This window comes from Drosophila bipectinata, chromosome XR (genome assembly GCF_030179905.1).
Source record: "Drosophila bipectinata strain 14024-0381.07 chromosome XR, DbipHiC1v2, whole genome shotgun sequence".
In the NCBI taxonomy this organism is placed as follows: domain Eukaryota; kingdom Metazoa; phylum Arthropoda; class Insecta; order Diptera; family Drosophilidae; genus Drosophila; species Drosophila bipectinata.
In genome coordinates, this window is record NC_091735.1 from 16,072,298 (window position 1) to 16,097,523 (window position 25,226).

Sequence of the window (25,226 nt, forward strand, 5' to 3'; positions counted from 1 at the left end):
TGCAATTACCTCCTAACACTTAAGTTTTAAATTAATAACTTTTTGCTTGCTTAGGTTTATACGGTGTCTTAGTTTATGATCTCAAAAACTCAAAAACTAAGAAATCGCTCAAAAACCAATTGGGAAAACATAAAATCACATTTCAAAAATTCGGAAAATTATATTCTCCTTTTACACATAAAATTATACATTTTCTTTCTACTTCTTAAGTTAACTTATAAACGTTTTTATGAATACATATTTTTGTTCGATTTTATTATGTTTACTATTTAAATTCACATTTTGCCGTTTTTTTGGGATTTTTCGAAAACCGTCTTCAAAAACGATCCGACGACCTCCAAGTGCAATTCAATTTAATGAGCTGGAAATGAGAGAAAATGGTTTTAGTTTAATGTTTCGATAAAATTTATATATTAAATATCAAAATTCTAATATCTTTAAATTATTTAACTTCTTCAATTTAAGTTAGCATTCAGACTTAAAAACATTCTTCAAAAATTTTAAACAAATTGTTGCTATTTTTCGTCGTCGTAAAAAAATAAATATATTGCTATTGCTATTATATTGTTATTGTTATTTTGCTCAAAAATATTGTTTAAAAGTAACTCAATCAAAATCAAAAAATTATCTCATACCCGCTTAGAGCATTTCAATATTGGACGTTCCATTTCCAGTTGCTGTTCGCGTGGTCTTCGTCACCTGTTGATTGGTCATCAACGGCGGTGGGCTGCCACACCATACCACCTAAAAATGATATTTTAAAATTTTTAAAATAATTCTAGAAAACTTCAAAGCCAATACCAAGAAGTACTAACCTTACGGAACGCTTTGCGAAAGTTGTCGGACAAAAATGCGTAGAGAATGGGATTGATGCAGGAATTGGTGTAGGCCACCACATGAGATATGATCTGGATGATGACCGACAAGTGACTTCCGCCGTACAAATCGAGCGCCTTTAAAACCAGGATGACCTAAATGAGAGAAGGAAAAAAAATATTGAGTTAGAACACCACAGAAACAAAATCTTCTCTTCAAAATTCTTAAAAGTAACGGACTAGAGTTCATGAGTTAAGCCACAACTACTTTAATATATGTATGAAATATATAATTTCTTACATAAAGCTTAGCTTAAAGAAACCTGGAAAAATAATATATTAAATTTATATTTGCAATAGAATAATAATATGTCAAAAACTTTACTTAGAAGATTATATCACTGTTTTGTAAAAATTAATTAATCAAATAATATATTAGTAACTGTATTAAAATAATAATACTGTTAATATCGATAATGAAAAATATTTTTACGATAAGCTTTGTATTAAAATCTTTATATATGTATGTACATATGAATATACATAAACTTAACTTAAGACCTTCCTCAAAAATATTTGTTAATAATTAAAAAAAAAGGTATTGATTGTAAGCCTTTAAGTTTTTAGAATATGTACTTCATTAAAAGAAAATTAACGCTGTGACAAATAACATAAACTTCTATAGTAGTAAATGGTAGTTGTAAAATTGTTTCGAGATATGTTAATGTTGGAAAATACTATCGATAATATTTGTATGATTTTTAAGTTTTCAAGCCTGAACACCTGATTTTCATTTCCTAAAAACAAAACCTATTGGCCCCAAGTTGTTATACAAATAAAATAGCTAAATTTGTATTCCTTAGATTTAAGATATTATATTTATACCTTAAGATAATCACGACTCATTTCTTTGTCAGTGCACTTGGACAGAGCATATGCTGGCATTGATAAATGCAATTTGCACATCTTGCACATTGAGTGTCTGATTGTGTAATTGTAATTTCGTTTGTAATTTGTGAGCACATTGATTTTGTGCAAACACTTTGAGCTTCCAGCTTGAGTTTGAGTTTAAGGAGCTCCAGAAGTAGGGAAAATCAGCAGCAACAGCTGCTGTTCTCATTCCTCTCCCCCCACCGAGTTATTAAACAATTGAGCAAATAAATTCAGATATGGCCAATGGAATCGGAAATGTCAATTTATCGCAACTAGCCGAGAGTGTCTTGGCCACTGTTTGGCCCGATCCGGCCCCCTTTTCGGGACATTTGTCAGCACAGCAGCTGCTGCAGTTGCCAATTTAAGCTGCTGCTCGAGTTGCGAGTAAAACTTTAAGCAAATCGATTATGTCCATAATGCACTTGAAGTCTTAGTTCTCGGTTCTCAGTTTCAGTTGTGAAATTACTTGGAGGTCATTAGTCGGTTATAAAGTCTTTACATTGCTGTGCTTCCTAAGTACGCATGCCGACAGTGTAGCCGCCTTTAATCTGAATTTATAATTGCCATAAAGTGGATTAGGAAACTTTAACAACCGCTCTCATGCACTGGACAAATATGCATACTTTATATACATACATTTGGGATGTACTTTGAAATTATTTTTTTGGTTTTATAAAAGTTTTTGGTCAAATAAAATTAATACTTCAAAAAATCTTAAACACAGAAATATTGTTCTATAAAACTATATTATTACTAATAATAATAATTATTAACTAATTGTTTTGTAGAATATTTTGTAGATATTTCAGAATATTATAAAAAAAATATAAAATACCATACCATTACCACTAATCTGTAAAGTATAATTATTATAAGTTATTATTTAAACTATATTTTAAAAATTAACCAAAGCCCTGAAATATTTTTGTAATTTATTCCCTAAGACAAATGATCTAGAATTTTTTGACTAGAATGGGTTGTATATTACATATAACATGTAATATACATGTATATACATTAACATGTAATTTCTAAAATGTTGTTATACCCTTGCAGAGGGTATTATAATTTTGTCCAAAAGTGTGCAACGCAGTGAAGGAGACATCTCCGACCCTATAAAGTATATATATTCTTGATCAGGATCACCTCCTGAGTTGATATGAGCATGTCCGTCTGTCCGTCTGTCCGTCTGTCCGTCTGTCTGTCTGTCCGTCTGTCTGTTTCTACGCAAACTAGTCTCTCAGTTTTAAAGCTATCGTCTTGAAACTTTGCACACACCCTTCTTTCCTTTGCACGCAGTATATAAGTCGGAACGACCGGGATCGGCCGACTATATCCTATAGCTGCCATATAACTGATTGATCGGAAATGGTATAACTTTGGTGTTTTTAGAGTTAGAGAGTTCAAATTTGACATGAGTGCTATTTTTGGCAAAACATTACGACATGCCAAATTTCATAAGGATCGGCCGACTATATCCTATAGCTGCCATATAACTGAACGATCGGAAATGACCCAACTTTCGTGTTTTTGAAGATAGAAAGCTGGAACTTGGTACAGATTAAATTTTGATCCATCCTACCAAATTTCATAAGGATCGGCCAACTATATCCGATGTTTGCGATATATATCCGGTTTTAGCTGCAAGGGTATATAAACTTCGGCTCCGCCCGAAGTTAGCTTTCCTTTCTTGTTTTTTTTTTAATATTCTAACAGATAATGAATAAAATATTAATATATTTGAAAATTATAATACAAAGGAACATAATTAAACACGATATTCGCAGAGTTAGAGTGTTTTAATGTAATTTTTGTATCTTCTTTTATAAAAACTTTTGAAATATTTCTTCTTAAGTTATGTTCCAAATATTCGACATATGAAAAATAATATCCGAGAAATTTCCGTCCTTTTTGTGACCTTTTCAAAAATATTCCATGCATTTAAATGAAACCATTTTTGCAAAATCGCAATAATTGTTAATAAGAATTGTTCACGGCCATCTGTCAATCGGATGGCGACAAACTAATTAACCAAATTACAAAATTGACAGTAAAGTGAATGTTCATTTATGTTGTGCACTCCTGGAATTTACAAATGAAATATATAAATTAAAATTTTGTCGGACTTACATGAATGGGTAGCCAGCAGATGGCAAATGCCAATACGACGACAACAACCATTCGTGTGACGCGTCGCTTTCCCTTCCTAAAAATACAAACACACAAATATATATATGAGGAAAATAGGAAATCAGAAAATATGAATATCCAGAGTTAGCCAGATATATACACAGAGATAGAGATAGAAGTGGGGGTATATAAATTATGCCGCAGTTCAGTTTCTGAATTTTGCATTGCCTGCTGCTCTTTGATTTATGAACTTTGCGTGCGAATTGCAAACTCGACGCATTGAATTCATTTCGTTTCCAGTTGAATTTTTGGCTTAAAAATTTAAAACAAGAAAGGACGAGTAACCCGATTATATGATACCCAGTACTCTTCGTTTTCATCCACACCCATTCTTTTTATAGTTTATTTTTAATTTAACAATAATTTTACAGAATAAATTAACAAAACATCGATGCACCAAAGCATCCATTATTTTATATTTTCAAAAAATATAGAACTTGGGATTTACAAAATAATATAGAATTTGGGATTGAAAAAAATAAAAGAGGGTGTAACTGCGTACTGAAAGTTCTATTTAAAATATATTTTATTTAGGACTTAGCAATGTATTCAAATCAAGGTGTAAAATCATTATAACCTATTTTAAAAAAATATAAAATGGGATTGGGACAAATTTGATCACAAATTGAAAAATAATAGAAATTTAGCATAGCTTAAAATAATTTAACCTTTTTGAAATTAAACCTCAACCTGAGGTTTTTTTATTTGAAATTCTTTTTTTGAAGGTTTTGAATATGACAACTTCTGTCCTCTCGGGAAGGAATATCCATGAATTTATTAGAATTTTTTAGCTTTCGCAGTTAATCTGTGTTGCATGTGTTCGCATGTATGCATGGCATATGAAACTAAGACGGTCAGAAGGCAGAAAAAATGTTGCCATAAACTTGATCTGTGTAAGTATAATAGGAGTCTACATGCATAATTTTATACCTCTACATTTACATTCCATGAACACAATACACCCTTGTACGCTATGGGTACCGGGTATAAAAATGAGCCGGTATAAATTCTATACATATATGTATAAAGAAATTAGAATATATCAAAGCCATAATACATTTTTATAGGCCATTCGTTTGGTTATAAAATATAAAAGACAGGCACTGCATTGGGTTCGATATTCCATTGTCAGTTTCAATTAAATTACCTTTTAGGAAAGTTTCCTAACATTTTATTTATTTGAAAAGTTTTCCATTACTGACTGAGTAAAATTTAATAGTTTTCTTGTATGATAAAACAAAACAAACTTCTTGAAAGTATTTTCAAAGTTCGGTGGAAAATAAATACGTTCTTTAATCCCTTTCCCCTCGTATAAGTTTAAGTTCAAACTTGAAATTGATGGTTTGCTGACCTCGAACACGTATTGTAAATATAGATTTTGTTGTGGTTACTTTAAAGTATAATTTTTGCGGAATTAAAGAAAGTATATGGCTCAGAGATATGTTTTTTTTTTATATTTTTTGTTTGTCCCCTACAAATTCCTCGAGGGAGCAACGTTCACATTTTTCACTTCAGTTTCAGTTTCGTTGACCCGGTATACTGGCCACTTAAAAATGCATGAGCCAAAGCTCATGAGCTTTTCTCGTTGCCTAATAAAAAGACATTCATCATGGTCCCAAGCAACAAAAAGCAAAAGCAACAGTAGCCGCAGGTGCCACATGGCGTATACGCGATATTGTTCTATGTGTTTGTAGGTGGTTTGTATTTTCTCTTCTTCGTGCTTTCTAAATTTTTATATATATTTCACATATATATATAAAATATACTTATTTATTTTTCTACTCACCGTGACTCAGCGGAAGGTTTGCAGCCAGGAGCACTTTTCCACAGACGAGCCAACATACCCATGTAGAGGAAGCAAATCAGCGTCAAGGGTGCCACATACGATGATAAAAAGAAAGAAACCTGCAAGGAAAAATCAAAAACAGAGACACAAAATAAATAAAAGACAATTTTATTGAACAGTTTCGGTTTGGGTGAAAAAAATCAAAGAAAATTTGTCGGGCGACACCTCACAACGCAAGTTGTAATCTCATTGAATTGGACAAGTAGGATTTTTGATAATTTATCGAATTCATGTAGACAGATCATACTTTAGTTTAAAATATATTTTTACTCCTTAAAATTAAAATGGATTTAATTTTTTTTTTTACAATGAGCTTAGAAATGTTCAATTTGGTATAATCATATTCATTTCTTAGGGAAATTAAAATGTAATTATTATAAAACAAGAAAGGAAAGCTAACTTCGGGCGGAGCCGAAGTTTATATACCCTTGCAGTTAAAACCGGATATATATCGCAAACATCGGATATAGTTGGCCGATCCTTATGGGAATAGGAATATATAATCCAATTTATTACAATACAAAATCTAAAAAAAGTCCCAAACTTCTATCTTCAAAAATACGAAAGTTGATATTTCTACCAAATACCATTTCCGATCGTTCAGTTATATGGCAGCTATGGGATATAGTCGGCCGATCCTAATGAAATTTGGTAGGTTGGATCAACTGACTAAAAATAGAATCTGTATTAAATTCCAGCTTTCTATCTTCAAAAACACGAAAGTTGGGTCATTTCCGATCGTTCAGTTATATGGCAGCTATAGGATATAGTCGGCCGATCCTTATGAAATTTGGTAGGTTGGATCAACTGACCAAAAATAGAATCTGTATTAAATTCCAGCTTTCTAGCTTCAAAAACACGAAAGTTGGGTCATTTCCGATCGTTCAGTTATATGGCAGCTATAGGATATAGTCGGCCGATCCTTATGAAATTTGGCATGACGTAATGTTTTGCCAAAAATAGCTTACATGTCAAATTTGAACTATCTAACTCTAAAAACACCAAAGTTATACCATTTCCGATCAATCAGTTATATGGCAGCTATAGGATATAGTCGGCCGATCCCGGCCGTTCCGACTTATATACTGCGTGCAAAGGAAAGAAGGGTGTGTGCAAAGTTTCAAGACGATAGCTTTAAAACTGAGAGACTAGTTTGCGTAGAAACAGACAGACGGACAGACGGACAGACGGACATGCTTATATCAACTCAGGAGGTGATCCTGATCAAGAATATATATACTTTATAGGGTCGGAGATGTCTCCTTCACTGCGTTGCACACTTTTGGACAAAATTATAATACCCTCTGCAAGGGTATAAAAATAACTATGTATACAAAAAAATTATTTTACAATTGATGAAACAAAATATGAATTTTTTGTATGCCTATTATTTAAGGCAAGCTTATTACCTTAGCTAGTTTTGGTTTAACAAATCAAATAATGTAAGCAATTTGGCTTTCTCTTAAAATTTAAAAAGTTTAAACCTAGTTTAAATATAATTATATTTTATGAAAATGACAGCTAAGACCCACAGGAACTTCCCAGGAAGGCCATTTAATTTTCTTTGAAATGTTCACACCGTTATTATTGAATTAGCCCACAACCACACGAATGTGGCAATTTGCACTTGGTCACTTTGACTTAATTAGAAAGTAGTTGGCCACATTTCAGTTATGCCATTTTGTGGTCAAACTATTATTTAGCGTAGCCGCAAGGTATTTTAGTTGAGTTTATTAAAGAGGCTTAATAAGTTTTACTTAAACAACTAGTTTATTGAAAAGTGAAGGACTTGTTAAGTACTTGAAGGATTTCTACGTAAGTATTTAACCCTTTTGCTTAAGAATATTCTACGATTTTGTTTCCTATTTTTTTTTTTATCTTTTATATATTTTGATACCAGCTCATTTTTTGCTTCTGTTTCTGGTCGAAGGTCTTTCCTCAGCCATCTGCTGCCATGTCAGCGGCTTTTGTTTTTGCATGGAAATTGTCAGAAGCGCTGACCCGTAATGCTGACCAGATACCAGATATGAGTACCAGACACTTTTTCCCCATTTTCCTGCCCATTCAGTCCAGCTTGCTCCACCAGCTGCCGCTTAGCCTTATTCCCAATAGTCAGAAAAAGATATATATGCGAAAATATATACGTATTGGAATTTAGATATCTTTATATATTTATATATTTGCGATGGTTACGCTTGCAAAAAGCTGACAGATAATACTGGTAGTTATGCTGGTACGGCTCTGAATGGTCATCCAATTGCGTGGATATTCGCAAAAGTAACAATATCGGTTTTTAAAAAGTATATCAAGTATAAAGTATATTTTATTACAGCGGCTGAAAATGTACTGATGGAGACTCTCAAGGGTCAAGATTATATAAGACTCGATGGGAGTACCATGGATTTAAAAGTATTTATTTATTTTCAGTTAAGTATGGGCATAATATTTTGATGCAATGTGACCAAGATAACTTAATATTACCTCAGGGTGGTCATGCACTTTATCAAAAATCCTCATTATAAATTCAATAGAAGATATTTATTTTTTTATAAATGCCTTTTCAATAGTTTTATAATTAAGCTTTAATATTCGACTCTATTTTATAAAAAAATGTATTTTCATCTGCGTTTGCCATTTTAAACAAATGCATAGATTCCCAATTAATCAATGAAAATTCAAATATATTTATTTTTAATTTTATGGCTGAATAATTTTTGGAGCATTTTAATCGCTTCGCTGGAAAATGAAAATACCTTCATTTGCAGTAATTTCTGCCTTTCAGAACTTCTGTGAGTTGTTAATCCATTGAGTTCTTTGGACCAAACTTTCAAGAGCCGCTAGCGTTTGGCATTTAAAGTATTCATAGTTCACTTCGCTCTTAGGGTTTCAAGCCATATTTTTTGTTTTTTTAATTTTTTGGTCTGTGCATTCATTTGGGATATCCAATGAGCTGCAGGCTTAAAATTCATTTGGCGGCGCCTCAACTTTCGAGTGGATTCTGTTTTTCTTTGATTGGGTACGGCGGAGTGGTGGGGTAGCGCCGCTAGAGATGGCATTCAGCAGCCAAGTGTAAATGATTAAGGGGCATCCCCGAGCATTTTCCCCAGGTCCGGAAAGCGGAAAACAGGCAATGAAAACAATAAAGCACACGCGGCAAAGCCAAATATGCACAAAGGTGCAAGTCGAAAAAAAATATGTACATATATCAATTGTGAGCCGTGAGCCTTGAAATGAAAGCAATGAAACGGAAACAGGACGAAGAGAATACTGGAAAAAATATTGCAATTGATTTGAGGAATTTTTAACCTCCGGGTATCTTTAAATATTATTTTAGGAATATTATTTTAGTCCTAATACAATTTTATTCAGTATTTACAGTCTTATAGACGTCATTATCTAATCTTATTATTATAATAGTTATTATCAAACCCTAAACATATTTTAATGTTACCAACATTGCTTAAAAATATGTTTACAAGATTTTCGAGAGATATATATATTTAATTTTTCAAGAATTTCAAGCTTTATATTTAGTACATAGGTATTTCATACTATTCAATTAAGTGTGGCCATAGTTATAATTAATTTAAATCTTTCTTGCAATGTGACCAAGCTACAAAATAAATAATTTTTGTTTTAATGTGACCAGGTGCCTAAAAGATATTATTGTATAGGGCCTAACCTCCAAGGTAATATATTAATATGATAATTATAAGGTTAATCGATAGATCGTTTTCCTCAGTGCATCGATGAAATCGCGTATGCCACAATTGTTAATAATCGCTGCCACGCCTTCGGATTCATATTTCAAGGGGCGGCCAAGAAACAAGGGGGCGGGGCAGGGCCCTGAAAATGCCTGACAGCTATGGAATCGAAATCACTTTGTTGGGATTACCCGGCCGTGGCCAATGAACATGTCGTTTGTTATCGACAACGACAACGAAAACAAGGACATAGCAGGGACACAGGACGCGAGGACCGTAGGAGGAGTGACATAATCCGCCATGACACTTCTCCGGATCCGGGTGCGAATGCTCGGAATCTGCTTTCCTTACCCATTAATTTACCCAAATCAAAAGGGAACATCGAATTAATACAACTCCACAAAAATTATAAAAGTATTAAAAAATATATAAGCTATGGTTTTAAAATGTAAATCGTCCCAAAAATAAAATAAACACATCACTATTTATTTTTTCGATAAGTACCATCGATATTTAATGGCTAATTATCTTTCGAATACTTTTGTGCATCCCGGAATAACTATTATTTTATTTGCAAGAGTTAAGCAGTTTACTGAGGCATTAATTAATGCAAGAATCGAAAAGGAAATTACTTGTAGTATCACTCATCGCAGCGTCAGTGATAATAATGGCAATGATATCTCTGGCAAATTCTGCAATTTATGACACATTCGCAAGACAATGGAATTTATGTGTCACCTGTGTTATTAACATCTCCTTATTTTATTCTTTCTCCCATTATCCTGTCATTAGTTGATTGCCACGTTTATTGAAAGGTAAAGTAAAGTGCGAAATTGGTTGATGTTTTTTGTAAGTTATTATTTGGAACACATATACCAAACACATCTTTAAACTAGAAGGTTTTATAGAGAAAGCAGTTTTTCGATAAATTAGGAGCTTTCGAATTTTAATGATTAATCGTATAAAATTTTTAAAAACAAAAAAATATCGATAAATAAGCACTTATTAATCGTTATATATTCTATATAAAAAGATTTTGCTGAACGGAAACCTTTTAAAGTCTAAACTTAAAGCTGTGATTTGCAAAATTTTCTTCATTTAAGTTAACTTTTCTTTCGGCCCAACTGTTTAGGAAAAACTTTTAAAAACTTGTGACCCAAAAACGATCTCATCTGCTTTTAGCAAAATTGCCATTTAAAACTAAAACAATACAAAACTGAAAGTCATTGGTGGACAAAATGATTAGCAAACATTTCAAAATGGCTTTTCTTTAAATTTTTTGTCCAATTGACGAGCCAGAGACTTGAGATGTCAATAAGGCTTGTCGGATGTATGAGCAGACACTCATCCAGAAAGGGAAGCAGAGTTAAGAAACTATAAAGTTTTGGTTATAAAACTTCATTTCACGACTGTCCTCACTTAGGAAATAGGCGGCGATAGAGAAGATACAAAGATACTCCGCCTCGGAATGCAGATACATGGATGGCCATGAAATTTTACAACACAATCGCAACTGAAGGGGCGTGCCATAAATAAAAGTTGCCAAACTTGAGGGAAACAAATTTTTTTTCTTGGATACTTTTTTGTTTTTTTAACTTTATGCGGATCCTAATAAAAAGCCATAAACTGAAGTGTGTGCCATATGATAAATGGTGTGGGGTGTCGGGCACACATATCTCTAATACTCGCCATGACCCAAAAATTGCGCCTGGGATTTGTCCATAAACGCAACTGCGGCGCCTCTTCAGACACTCAGCGAAATTAATCAACTTGCCACAGGCTCTGATGGTCCGCTGATGAGTGCCACTCCTCCGCCGCGACCTCCTCCTCTCTTCGTTTCATAAATTTCCCTCATGTCTTGTGGCAAAAAATAAAAATAATCAAAATAATAACGAGGATTGGAATTATGAATTGGCTTCAAACTGGTAAGATATGGTAAGCCGCAAGGCTGAATGGATAAAGCTTTAATAAAATTGGAGCTTCCAATCTGCCAATTGGCACTCTAAAAAGTATGGAGTATAATATTTGTTGTGAAATTTCTACTAAGCGAGGTAAGCCAAGTTTTAAAAAGTTCTTGGCTATAATTGTTTTCTATTATATTGTGAAAGAAGATGGCTTAAATGGCTAGACTCTTAAAAAATCCAACAGCTCCGTACAAAAACATACAATAAATTATTTATAAGGAAGCTAGAGAGCTAGATTTGTTATTTTACAATAAAATATATACAATAAATTTAATATTAAACCAATTAAATTTAACTTAAACTTAAATTTTATAAAATTCTGTCAGATATTCGCTGTAATATATATTTTTGTGTATTAAAAAACAAAAGGCTTATTACTTATACAGTTATTTTTAATAAATATTAAAAGTGCTACAGTAATAACAAGAAAAAATGCATTCCCTACTAAAGTATCATTAAATTACCAAAAGGTATGAAATAAAATTAAATAAATGTAAAGAAATCTCCCATTAGGCTTTGAAACATATATTTTTAATAAATTTGAAAACAAAAATATTTTCCTTTTACTAATTTATTTTTAATTGGCTGCAAATTATACGAATAGTTTAAGTACCAGCTTTAAATACTTTAAAAAGAGTATTGCATCTCTGCATGGCTTAGGCTGAGAGGTATATTTAAACAAAAAAAGTCAACTACCTGTATCCTAAAGGTTTTGTTTTGGATTGTTTATAAATATATAAAAACTTTAGTTTAACCTCTTGAAGACACTGACTTTTCTCATTTTCAACTCCCTTTTCCAGACTATTTGTTTTATTTTTATGAGTTCTTTACGATGACAACCATTCGGTCGTTAGTTTCGTTGTTCGTTTTGCTTTGATGGATGTGTCGCGTAAGTTTGATCCATTTTTATTTTATTGCCCGACAGGGCTCTAACTAACACAAATATATTTTATCTATATAAATATATATATATTGACCCTGGCAATGGTGATTTTCAGGGGAGGAAAATCAAAATCGCACTAAAACCCGACATGATGGTACGAACACATTTTGCTTTATGGTGAGATGTTTATGCTCTTACTTTTTCTCTTTCGTATAAATAGAAAATCAATTATAAGAAATAAAAATAGGTATTAAGCTTTTTAAGGAACTAATAAAATACGTACTAAATAAAAAATTTCAGCTTTTAAAAATATCATTTAGAAAAGTCCTTTAAAGAGCATTTCCTAATTTGACTTTGTCCTAAGTTGTGGTTTCCATTTCGTGCTTTCCAAAGCGATTTATATGCACAGTCCTGGAGTTTTTTGGGGGGAGGGTTTGTGGGGGACCGGCGAGGACATCCGTATCTGTAGCCGTATCCGAATCCGTATCCGTGTCAGTGTCGCAGAACCGGAGCGATGCGAACCGTGCAATTTGCCGTGCCAGGTGGCTTTTCGAGGGTGTGAGTTCAAAGGAGATGTCACGGGGAAATGGGAGTGGGTGTGAAGAAAGCTGGTTAAAGCAGTGAAAGCGGGAGAAAGCCATCGGAAGAGTGGGGGAACAGGGAAACGAAACTTGAAGGGTGCATATTAGCCAAAGATACCGCACAGCTCTGGGAGTTTCAGAGTCAGTCAGTCATTCAGTCAGCAAGTCACTTACGCACACTGAGAAAAAAAACCGACACAAAAGAAAATATAAATACTAATTATAATACAAAAACCAAGAATAGAAAACTTGTGAAGAATATTGAAAAAAATATTCATTAAAAAAAAAATTATTTATAATATATGAAAACTTTTTAAAAAAATTGACAAACGAATTATTCTTAATTTTCCTAAAGTTTTTAAGCAAGACAGTAAAAAAAAAAAGTTTAAGTTAATTATAACATTACTAAACATAATGAACGTTAAAAATAATTATAACATACATCAACTAAATTATTTCTCCGAGGATTTAAATATTAAGAATTAGTTTCAAAGTTAAAAAAATTTAAAAAGAGTGTCAGATATAAAATTTTATTTTTATTTATAAAAGTTTAATTTCTTATTTATTTAATAAAAAGGCTGTACCCAAAAATTTTCTTTCAGTGCAAATTTACTCATTGGATATCTAACTGTGAATAGACCAGACGACAAAGCTCCCCTGGCCACCCTCCAAAATCCTCACGACAAACAAACTTCCGGCATGAAATTACCCTCTTTTTGAGCAGGGGCGTACTCTACTCGGTCCGGAGAGGGGCTTGCCGAATTGATTAATAGACAAAAGTTCAAGTAATAAACATAACAAACTCGGGTTGGATTCCCTCCAGAAAAAATAAAAAAAAGAATAAAAATGGGAATAAGACAAAAATATGAGCAACTCAAGCGAACGGAAAAACCATTTTGGGATAACTCTGATCTATGAGGATGGAATCGGGCTCATAATGATGATGGAATTGCGTTTGAGTAACCTTTCTCGAAAAAGGGAGAATATAATTGCAAAATACTACACTGGACTATTTAGTAACGAAACGAAGACTTAAATTCGTCTGCAATCAGAGGGCACAGTGTGCCTTTGACTCTTTTCATTCTTTTTTCATTTTGGAATATAATATGGTCTATTCATGGTTTTAGAAATGAGAAAAACTATTAATAAAATAAAAAATTAAAATAATAAAATTTAAATAAAATAGTGTTTTACAACTATAATTTAATTATTACAGTAAATGGATAACAAAATAAAACAAAACTTAATACTTATACGTAGAGTTGGATTAATACTGAAAAATAAGAATGTTTTTAAAAAACGAAATCCACTTTTCTTGCTTTAAAATTATAAAACATAAATATAAAACAAAATTCACCAAAATCGTAAATAATTTTTTAAAGATCTGCCCCAGTGTTCTGCAAAAAGCACACATATACGTAGTCCTTTGGCTGCGCTGATATGTCACTCGTCCTGACAACATGTCCTCGCAGTGGGAAGCGTCCTTGTCCCTGGGTCCCTGCAATAGCTCCTGTGTTAAGTAGCAAATATATTGCAATCTTGGCGGGCAAGTGCTGGAAAATATGACTTGATTTCAACAATAAGAGATCTCCTCAATTTCACTCAAATTTCTCGCACTGGCACTTTGAGTGAATGTTTTCGGGGACTACGGGGTACTATGGGGGAACTCTAGAAAATCAAGGTGCTCACCTGGAAACCGACGAGACTCCATACCTCCTCATCTGTGGAAAAAACGCAAGCGGTGCCAGCGGCTCCGTGGTACTGATAGATTCGCACCGAGTGTGAAAGTGCCACCGGAATTGCAGTCGTCACAATTGTTACCCAAGCGCACATGATGGCCCTGTGAAAAATAGCACAGATATGTATATATTTTTACACAGCCATGTACTAAATGATTAATTTTCTTAATAGGATTTTCTTTGTAGTCCCATCAGCTTATCTTTATGGCTTTTGTCGTTGATTCCTCAAGTTTTTTAATCAGGAAAAGTATCTTATCTTTTCAAGAATGTTTTCTCTTTAATGAAACATTTTTTTTAAAGAGGGTTATGTAACATTAAAGTGATACCTCGAGACACATTTATGCAACAATGCCAGCTAGAAGGTTAAAGTTCACAGGCCAACAAACAAGGAACAAGGCTTGTAGGTAGGCAAAGCAAGCTAATTACACAGCAACGGCAAATTGATGCAATTACTCTACATGATGTGGGCTGTGGGGGTAGCAGCTGCTAGGCACTGACAAAAAATTAAAGTGTTTTTGGGGAAGTTAAGGTTTAGGAAGGTTATGGATTTAGTTATATTTCAGATTCGAAAATTTGCTGATATATTTGTAAATTGTAAATTTGAAAATTTGTAAATTTCAGAAATCGAACTTCCAAGAACCATAGACTTGACATAAAGGGCGGTATTTTTAATTAGGTGTGGCTCGAAGGACCAATTATTGTGCATATTTTTAAAAAAGGCTTTCAAAAATATAGACTTTTCTTAATTCTATGTTTATTCACAACATGGGTAACAGTTTCTAATGGAAAACTATGATTTATGAGAAAATTTAAAGAACCGCTTACTTTATTGAGTTGGCTCGAAGGACCAATTTAATATATACATATATACATAGATTCTTATAAAAAAAAATTCTATCATAACAAAAGAGAAGTTGTAAAACAATTTAGAGCATTATCTTTAATTTTTATTGATTTTTAGAAAATCTTTTTTCCGTGTACTTGGAAGGCAGTCTGGTTAGATGATGCACTTACAATGTGGCATTGCGTTCCGTTCGCAGAGACATGCTCGTCACAGGATGAACTACGGCCAGGAAGCGATCGAAGGACATCAGGACCAATGTGTAAACACTGTTGGAAAATCGTTGTGTGAGAATCAAGTATCTATATAGATATATACATATATATATTTTATATGTAAACCCACCTGCAGTGGCATGTAACCACAATCATGTACTGAACGAACTTGCACCAAATATTGCCAAACGGCCATTCCGGCAATACGTAATCGGTGGCTGTGAACGGAACGCAGAAGATTACGAACAGAATGTCCGATACGGCCAGATTGATAATCAGCAAGTTGGTGGTGGAGCGCATCTGTTGGTTGGCCACAACCACTGTAAGAGCAAGAGATTTAAAGCGTTAATGATGTGTTTATTTTGGGTGATTTCTTCTTATTAAATTTAGGTGTTTAGGTGTTTTAGTATATTATTTTGAATAAAACTAAGTTAGACATTAATAGCTAAATTTTTTTCTGGATCTAAAATGAATTCAAAGTAATTTGATTCTTTCGATTAAAAAAATTATAAAAGCAAGCATGTTTGGCGCTTCATACAATTTTTTTAAAATTTAAATAAGTTTTAATATTCTATTGCATATTCATTACCCAACTTCTATTATTCCCTTGTTATTTTATGAAATATAGTATCAATAAATTTATAAAAATGTAGAAGTTATTCAAAAACTCTTCTGATGCATACTTTAAGGCATATTACATTTTGCATAAAAATAACTTTAAACTATTACATATTGACCTTTTATGATGGAGTGGAATTCCTTCTATGTTTCATAAACTGCATATATTTAAAATCAAGTACACATCTATGAGGACATGTCACGACATGTGCTGCTTTGTGTGCTTCTATTTTTTTGTTGAATGTGTGCATTCAATTGTGAGCTTTTCTTAACCAAAAAGGAAAAATCATAATGTGAAGAATCTGGCCGCCATGGCAACAGTTCAGTTTTTTACTTACTGCTCTGGTTGCAACATCCTGCCCCCCCCCCCCCCCACCGACCCCACCAAACAATTTTCTTCATCCCTCCCCCACGGCCCCCACCGTGGAAAACCTGCACCTTTGCCCTCTGAGCTTTTCTTTTCCACCAATTACGTGGACAAAAGGCAGCAAACAACGAAGACCCCGGACGGATAGGTGGAAGTGGGCAGTGGCGGTACGCAAGGGGTTGCAAAACCACTTCATTAAAAATGTATATTGTATACACACATATCCACACATATGTATACATATATGTATATGTATATCCTCTTGCTTGCTAATTAAATTAGAGCAATTAAAATTAGTAAAGCATTAAGATTTAAAAATTCCCTTTGACGAATTTGACACGCGCCACTGAAGCACTCCATATGTGAGTGGGTGTGAGTGGGGGAGTCAGGGCATGGGCGGGGAATTGAAAATTCTTAAAGGGAGTCTGGCATTGTTACCAGTTCGCCTCTTTGTTCTCGCTTTCCGCTTTCGCTTTCTTCACCCACTTTCTTGCAAGCTTCATGTTTTCTTTTCTTCGCTTTTTTAACAGGGGAGTCCCACTCCCACCCCGCCTGTCGTTTTTTTCTTGGCCAAAGGAGCCACTTGCAATTAGCCAACAATTTATGTTGGTCTATAGAAAAAGCAGCGTGACAAAAGAACAGGAAAAAGCGGACGAGACCAGAAAGTCTGGGAGTCGACGGTGTCGGACTGTAACAAAATGTTCGGAAGATGCGACGAGTCCTTGCCAAGGGATTGATGGCGGGCCCAAGAAGGGAAGCCAAAGGAAATATAAACTCAAAAGACCAACAATCATTTGAGTCAAAAAAACGGAGGAAGTCCTCCCACCTACTCTCCCACAAAAAACATCTCAGGTGGGTAAGTTAAAGAAAGTGGAAAATGTCGCGAATAAAAATAGACTTTAAGAAAAATATAGCATGGATTATTAACTAATATAATGATGTATACATAAAAACTTTCCTTAAAAAAACAAAATTGATTGGAAATCGCAGCTGTATTCTAGTACAAATTTTATAAGTATAAAAATATATACCAAAAAAAATTTTATATGCAAAAATAAATTATATAATCGTTTTAATTTTTGTAGAGTTATTTTAATGTAGTTTAATATTTTCATTATATGGGAAACTCTTCCAAAAAGGATTTGACTCTTAAAAATAATAACCCAAAATTAATTAATAATTAATAATTAATTAAGTGAAGTTTTGATATTTTTTTCCATTATGTTTATCCACTGGCCAATGCATTATGGCCACACAGTTATTTTTTTTATTTTTATTTGTTTTTAAATTTATTTATCATTATAATCAAATATAATATTTCCTTTTTTTTGGATCAAGAAAATGTTAAATTTTAAATAAAGTATCAACAAAAAATATAAAAAGATATTAAAAGTTATTAAATAATAATTGAGCTTAGAAATTAAATTTGAAAATTTTGTGGTATTTAAGCTATGACGTGAAGTCATTATAAAATAATAATATGGTCACATTATCAACCCATATATTATTTAAATTCAAACATGAAATTTAATATATTAGATTAACGTACTCCCGTTTCTCTGAGTGCAACAATTGAAACAGCGAGGCGAGGCCGCAAATCAATTTCCTTTTCAAATATATATTTAGCGCAGGATGTTTCAAGGTAAACAAAAACCGAAACCCCTCCCAAAAAAAATACAAATATATATAATATATAAAAAAGGACCGCAATAGAGTAATAGAAAAATATAAGAATAGAAATGGGAATTGGAATAGGAATACCGATGGAACTCAAAATGCGAATCAATAGTAATGGCAACAGGCGAAGGCCGGCAACAATAATAACAATAAATACCCAGGCACTAACTTTTTTGTTTAGGCTATATAAAAAGTATATACACACATTTACGAAATATACATATACATATATATATAAATATATACATTTATTTTATATATCCGTAAAAGTAGCAGATGTGTCCCAGGCATGAGGTGGCTCAACTGCAAGTAACCCGTGTAAGCCTTTGCCAAAATATTCATTGTTTATTGTCGAATCGGAGACAGCACAGGCTGCTGGATAGTTTTTTGGCAACAGATTGGTAACAAATTTGAGCCATTTTGGCAGCAGAATTTGCATTGGATTATAGCCCGAAGTTGCCAAATATTTTATTCAAAATATTATAGGGTGCGCATTAATCTAATGATGGTAAGAAGTATTCCTTTGAATGAAAGGAGGAAATTGTTTTCAATGTTGAGATTTGATTAGAAATTTCATACACTTTTAAAAGTATTCAGGCACTTCTAAAAATTTATATTTATTAAAAACTTGGCTTTTGAATTTATTTTTTTTTATAACATATACGGTTTTAGTTTTATATCTTTTAAAAAGTCTTTGAACATTTTTTTTGTTATTTTATAACGAACATATTTCAAATAAATAAGTAGAAGTCCATGATAGCCAGTACTATTTTATAAAACTAAACTATTTAGTCTGGCCTTGATTTTGAATAAATAAAAAAAAATCAGATTATTATATTTTTTTATATTATATTTAGTTTAATATTTTTTCCTTTGGAACTTAGTTGAAAAATATACTTGGTTTGTGAGAAATATAAGATTTTATTACAGTAAGAAGTATATAAGTAATATATGTTTTAGTAAAGCTACATACTATCTATTTTTTTACTTTTAATTTTTTTCTAGGTATTTTATGAAAATATGCTTTTCTTTTATGTTAAATATATTTAAGCAACCGAAAAAAGCACCAAAACTACCTTTATAAATCTTGATTCTGCCTTTGACCCAAAAACACGTATTAAACGTATTTATTTGCTACATTTTTCGCTGGCTCTCGTTTTTTGGGTCTTTTGTGGAGGCCTTTCCCCATTTTAAATTGGTTCAGTTGGAAACTTTTGGAGCTTTATCAATTAACAGAAGGCGGCAGCAGCCAGATATTTGTGTTGGTTTATACTTTTATAAATACATACATATACACTAGGCCAGTTGGCTAACCAACTTTTTGTGGGCGCGATGTTGACACACAAGGAGCTTGGCAGGACCAAAAAATAGGGGAAAAAAACGGAAAGGGTCCGAAAAGGGATCTGCGTTGGGGCATTAACTTTTTCCTCGCCATTAAAGAAAAAAGTGTGCCAGTTTTTGTTTCTATTTTTTGTCTGGCTGGCATTTTACAAAATAATAAAGTGTAGCATAATTTATGGGGCATGGCAGAAAAACGAGGCTGTGTGCGAAAAAGTTCTTCAAGCGCAAAAAACGCTTGTTATTTAATGCCAGCAGAAGAAAAAAGTATATCTTATGTATAAATAAAAAAAAAGTTAAAAGCAGGAGGCGTGGTCATGAGCAGCTTACAAATAAACAAATAATCAGGCAACACTCTGGCACATGTGTGTGTCCTAGACAGGATTTCCTGTTCACTCGCATCGGGGGGCATAAATTCACTTTTATTGAACTTTAATGTCACTCTAATGCCTACCCATTTCCTTTACCACGCCCCCCTCCTTGTCAGTCCTGCCTCCCCCTATTTTAACTTTGTTATTGATGCACTTCAAGTATGTGTGCCTGGGTCGACGTGGCGTATACGCAATTTGAGTCCTGATTTAGTGGGAAAAGCTCGAGGAAAGGCTCTTAGGATCCGCATATGTAAGTGAAATTAAGAATTTAAAGCAGTGCTTGCTTTTAATATTTAAAATCAATTTGGATACATTTTTAAATTATTACCTATGGGTGATACGTGGCGTATATTCGAGCTCTGATTTCGTATGAAAATCTGGCGTAAGTTCTTACTTGTTCTCAATTTAATATTCTCATATATTCTAGTAATATATTTTCAAAGAATATAATATAAATTTCCAAAATTTTTTTAAATTAACAACAGTTTTGAAATTAATCAACAAAAAATACGAAAGTTGGGGGATGACAGTTCCATTCGGAACGTTCTGACGGCTGGTCACATATAAGCACTTTGCACTTTTTATACCCTTGCAGAGGGTATTATAATTTTGTCCAAAAGTGTGCAACGCAGTGAAGGAGACATCTCCGACCCTATAAAGTATATATATTCTTGATCAGGATCACCTCCTGAGTTGATATGAGCATGTCCGTCTGTCCGTCTGTCCGTCTGTCTGTCCGTCTGTCTGTCCGTCTGTCTGTTTCTACGCGAACTAGTCTCTCAGTTTTAAAGCTATCGACTTGAAACTTTGCACACACCCTTCTTTCCTTTGCACGCAGTATATAAGTCGGAACGGCCCGGATCGGCCGACTATATCCTATAGCTGCCATATAACTGAACGATCGGAAATGACCCAACTTTCGTGTTTTTGATGATAGAAAGCTGGCACTTGGTACACATTCTATTTTTGGTCAGTTAATCCGACCTACAAAGTTTCATTAGGATCGGTTGACTATATCTTATAGCTGACATATAACTGAACGATCGGAAATGGTATTTGGTAGAAATATTAAATTTCGTATTTTTGAAGATAGAAGCTTGGGACTTTTTTTTAGATTTTTTATTGTAATTAATTGGTTTTATTATGATGTAATCATAAGGATCGGCCAACTATATCCGATGTTTGCGATATATATCCGGTTTTAGCTGCAAGGGTATATCAACTTCGGCTCCGCCCAAAGTTAGCTTTGCTTTCTTGTTTTTTTTTTTTTTTTTTTTTTTCCTAAACTGTCAAAAAAAAAGAGAACTTTCCATTTCAAAAGTTGCAACTTTGCAACATCGAAGAAGATTCTGCATAGCCGGAGGAATTTCAAAATTTCATAAAGGAGTGATTTAATATTATTACAACGGGAGGAAATCCTCTAAAGTCAAAAATGCCCCACTCAGCCAGGGCAATGACCCTGCGCTCTGATGCGGCTAATATTAAAAAAAGAAAAACATCGGATTCAGAAATTTCTCAAAAAGTTCAGGAAGAAATGGACATCTTGGAGTCAGAAGAATCAATGATCAACGAGCAGGATACAAATGTCATCAACATCAACGACAATGACAACGGCGATTCCTCCAAACCACAGCAAGTACCGCTTAGCTATAAAAGCAATCATAAAGGTCCTTATATGGTTTATATTGACAAACTCACTAACGGGGAAAGTAATAGAGAAAATCGTGAACCTATTAATGCGCTTGAATTAAACGCATCCATTTTTAAGCTTAAAATCAAAGATATTTTAAAAGTCAATAAAATAGGCTACGGGCGTTGTAAGGCTGAGTGCAAGACAGCTAAAGCAGCGAATGACTTATTAAATTCTGATTTAAAAAAAGAGGGCTACGACCCAAAAATTCTTAAAAATTTCATTTTTAAGACTGGTATAATCTTTCAAATCCCAACTAAATTTAGTACGGATGACTTAAAAGAATTTATTTTATCCCCAGTGCCCATTCACGAAATTATCCGAATCAATAGAAAAAATGAGAACAAAGAATTTGTCCCCACGTCCAGGGTTAAGATTATTTTTGAAGGCTCCCAGATCCCAGAGGAAATTGACTTCCTTTACACAAAGATTAAAGTGGAACCTTATGTTCCTTTCAGCCAATGTTTTAGGTGTTTCAGATTTGGGCATTTTGCTCAGCACTGTAAGCAGACTGAAGAGAAATGTCGCAATTGTTCCCTTTCTCATCCAAGAGAAGAGACTTGTACGACACTTAAATGCATAAACTGCAACTTCTCCCACACAGCTACCTCCCTTGAATGTCCGGCAAGGAAAAGAGCGTTTGCCATACAGAAATGTATGACATCGCAGAACCTATCTAGAGTGGAAGTTAGAATAAGATATCCGGCTCTCTTTGATAAACTAGCTCCATTCACTTCTGAAATTTTTAATACCTCCGAATTCCCTATACTACAAGCCCCTAAAAATTCTGCAATTCCGGTTTTGCAGGATAACACTATTATTAGCTTCTGAATCTATTCACAAGTATCTACCTTACAACAAAATAGCTAAAAATTATAAAAACAAAACAATCGAAGGAAGAAAATCGCAAGAGACGATGTCCAACTGGAAACAAATTATTAAAGATCACGAAATATCCCTTGAGGAAAGATTTGTCCCCTTGAAAGGGTACAAACAACCGGCTGACTCCGGCTCTATTCCACCTTCAGACAGTCCTTATCAAAACTCAGCCTTGGAAACAGCTGAGAACAGTTTAATTAACATTTCTTCGGAGATTGCCTCCTTCCTCTTAATAAACAATCCGAACGACTCATCTAATACAAGATCTTTTCTCGAATCCTTAAGGGATATTATAGCCAAAGCCAACTCCGAAATCGATATTAAAAAAATGAAATCTTTAATCTCTAATCATGATTAAACATATAAAAATACTTCAATATAATATTCAAAGCTTAACTTTTCAAAATAACAAGCAGTTGTTGGAACTTTTTTTTGTTAATAATAATATTGACATAGCAATTCTTTCTGAAATTTGGGTAGTAGATAATGCGATGTGCAGCCTTGCTAATTTTAATTTTGTATGTAAGCCCCGTAATGACGGTTATGGGGGTGTAGGTATTTATATAAAAAAAAATAATAAGTATAAAATTATTAACTGTGATACGGAAATTGAAACCATTGGAATCTCTACAACACAATATTAATGTTTTCAGTGTATATTCTCCCCCTAGTACCAACATAAATGACTTTGAGAAAGGTTGTAAAGATACACTTATGACGGCAACGGCTCTTGGGGGACTATCTATAGTAGGTGGTAATCTAAATGCTAAGTCGTCTATTTGGGGAAACACTACGCATGATAATAAAGGCCAAATTTTAGAACAGATCCTCATTTCTGCAGGTTTTTCTTGTTTAAATGATGGTTCTCCCACTTATTCTCCCAATCCGTCTTATTTTTCTGCACTTGATTTAACTTTTGCAAACAAAGACAACCTTTCCCTTTAATGGTCTTCATTAAATTCCAAAATTTCCAACAGTAATCATTTCCCAATAATATTAGAATTGTCTAATTTTACTGCTTCTACAAATAGAAATAAGCTGCTACAGTCTAAAATGTTGGATGATTTTTCCAAAATTAAAATTACTTCTTTGAACAATCTCACAAATACAAAAACAGCATTTTAAAAAGAAATACAATTAAAATTAATGAAAATAACAAATATATCCCAAAAAAATACTGGGACGAGAATTGTGAGAGACTTTTTAGACTAAGAAATGCCAGTAGACAAAAATATTACAAGACTAAATTATTATCGGATGCTTTAATTTTTTTTAAATATAACAAAAAACTAAATAACTATTTTTATAAGGTAAGAAAGGAAAATATGGAAAAATTAGCAGATAATTTGACAAACCCAAAGTCAATGAAAGAAATGTGGCAAACTATCAAATCTTTAAAATTTTATAAGCAAATTAAACCCACTAGTAGTCAATATAAGGATTCTGATCACACCGCTTTCCTACATCAGATCTCCTCAGCCCCAGATACCCCAGAATGTATTCAAAAGGAATTTCCCTCTTTTGACATTCAAACCTTAAATAGATTGTACTTTTCGGCATCTGACCTCACTAAATTTTTAAAATCACGTAACCCCAATTCTGCGAAAGGTCTAGACAACATTTTCATATAGCATGCTTTTCTCCTTACCCCCTGACGAAATCCAAAATTTAGTTTTTATGGTTAATGAAATTTTTAACGATGGCATAGTACCTGATTCTTGGCGTAGAATAAAAGTTGTTCCAGTTCCTAAAAAGAACACCGATTCGTCAATAATTACAAATAACCGTCCAATTTGTCTTTTAAGTGTTGTGCTTAAATGCTTAGAAGGTCTTATCAAAGTCAATATGGAGATGCACATAGATAGTTTTAAACTAATTCCAAATCGGTCTTACGCTTTTAGAAAAAATCACTCTACAGCTCACTGCATTAACGACGTCATTAATAATATAGCTAATCTAAAAGCTAAAGGTTTTCATGTCACAGCAGCAGTACTAGATATAAGCAAAGATTATACAGTACATAGATGGGACATCTCATACAAAGAAAAATTTTCTATGGCGGGTTCCAGCAGTGGAACCCGCTGGAACGAGCGGGTTTCATTGCGCGACAAGTTAAGTTTGAGAAATTTTTCGCGCGACAAAGAATGAGGAATAGCCGAGTGGTAGAGTGCTTGGCTACTGTGCAAAGTAAAACGAGTTCAAACCAGGCTCGGGAAGTCCATGTTTTTTTAATTTTAAGTCTATTTATATTATATTTTTATTATTTTAATTTATTTTTCTAAATTTATAATCCAATAAAAAAAAATACAAAATTGTAAAATAACCCTAACATCGTCTCAGTTCGTAGTGGAACCCGCTGTAAAAATGTCTATAAGTGCGGGTTCTACGGCATTTTGGTCATGGAACCCGCTCTCAAATATTTTCATTTTTTCCGTCGTGGAACCCGCTGTAATAATGAAAACATTTGAGAGCGGGTTCCACGACAAACGGCTAGCAGATGAGATAGGGAGAGAGAGAATTCTATTTTTAGATCGTAACATCTTTGGAACGATGAAAGTTTGAAACGTTGTAATCG

At 33.3% G+C, this 25,226-nt stretch overlaps 1 protein-coding gene across 3 annotated transcripts in view; it reads right to left on the reverse strand.

Moving 5' to 3' along the window:
• Nucleotides 1-14: 14 nt before the first annotated feature.
• Nucleotides 15-25,226, reverse strand: part of AstA-R1 (allatostatin A receptor 1) — a 99,804-nt gene continuing 74,592 nt past the window's right edge. For 2 of the 3 annotated variants that reach the window (XM_070276401.1, XM_043213124.2), the window contains 8 exons: nt 15,842-16,031; nt 15,670-15,765; nt 14,606-14,756; nt 5,725-5,843; nt 3,879-3,954; nt 816-971; nt 636-744; nt 15-361 (listed from right to left, as the gene is read on the reverse strand). In XM_070276401.1, coding sequence (XP_070132502.1) covers nt 640-744; nt 816-971; nt 3,879-3,954; nt 5,725-5,843; nt 14,606-14,756; nt 15,670-15,765; nt 15,842-16,031 — 893 coding nt within the window. In that variant the 3' untranslated portion in view covers nt 15-361; nt 636-639. Of the gene's footprint in view, nt 362-635; nt 745-815; nt 972-3,878; nt 3,955-5,724; nt 5,844-14,300; nt 14,483-14,605; nt 14,757-15,669; nt 15,766-15,841; nt 16,032-25,226 lie in introns of those variants that run through there. The other variant, XM_070276402.1, reaches the window with a different exon arrangement.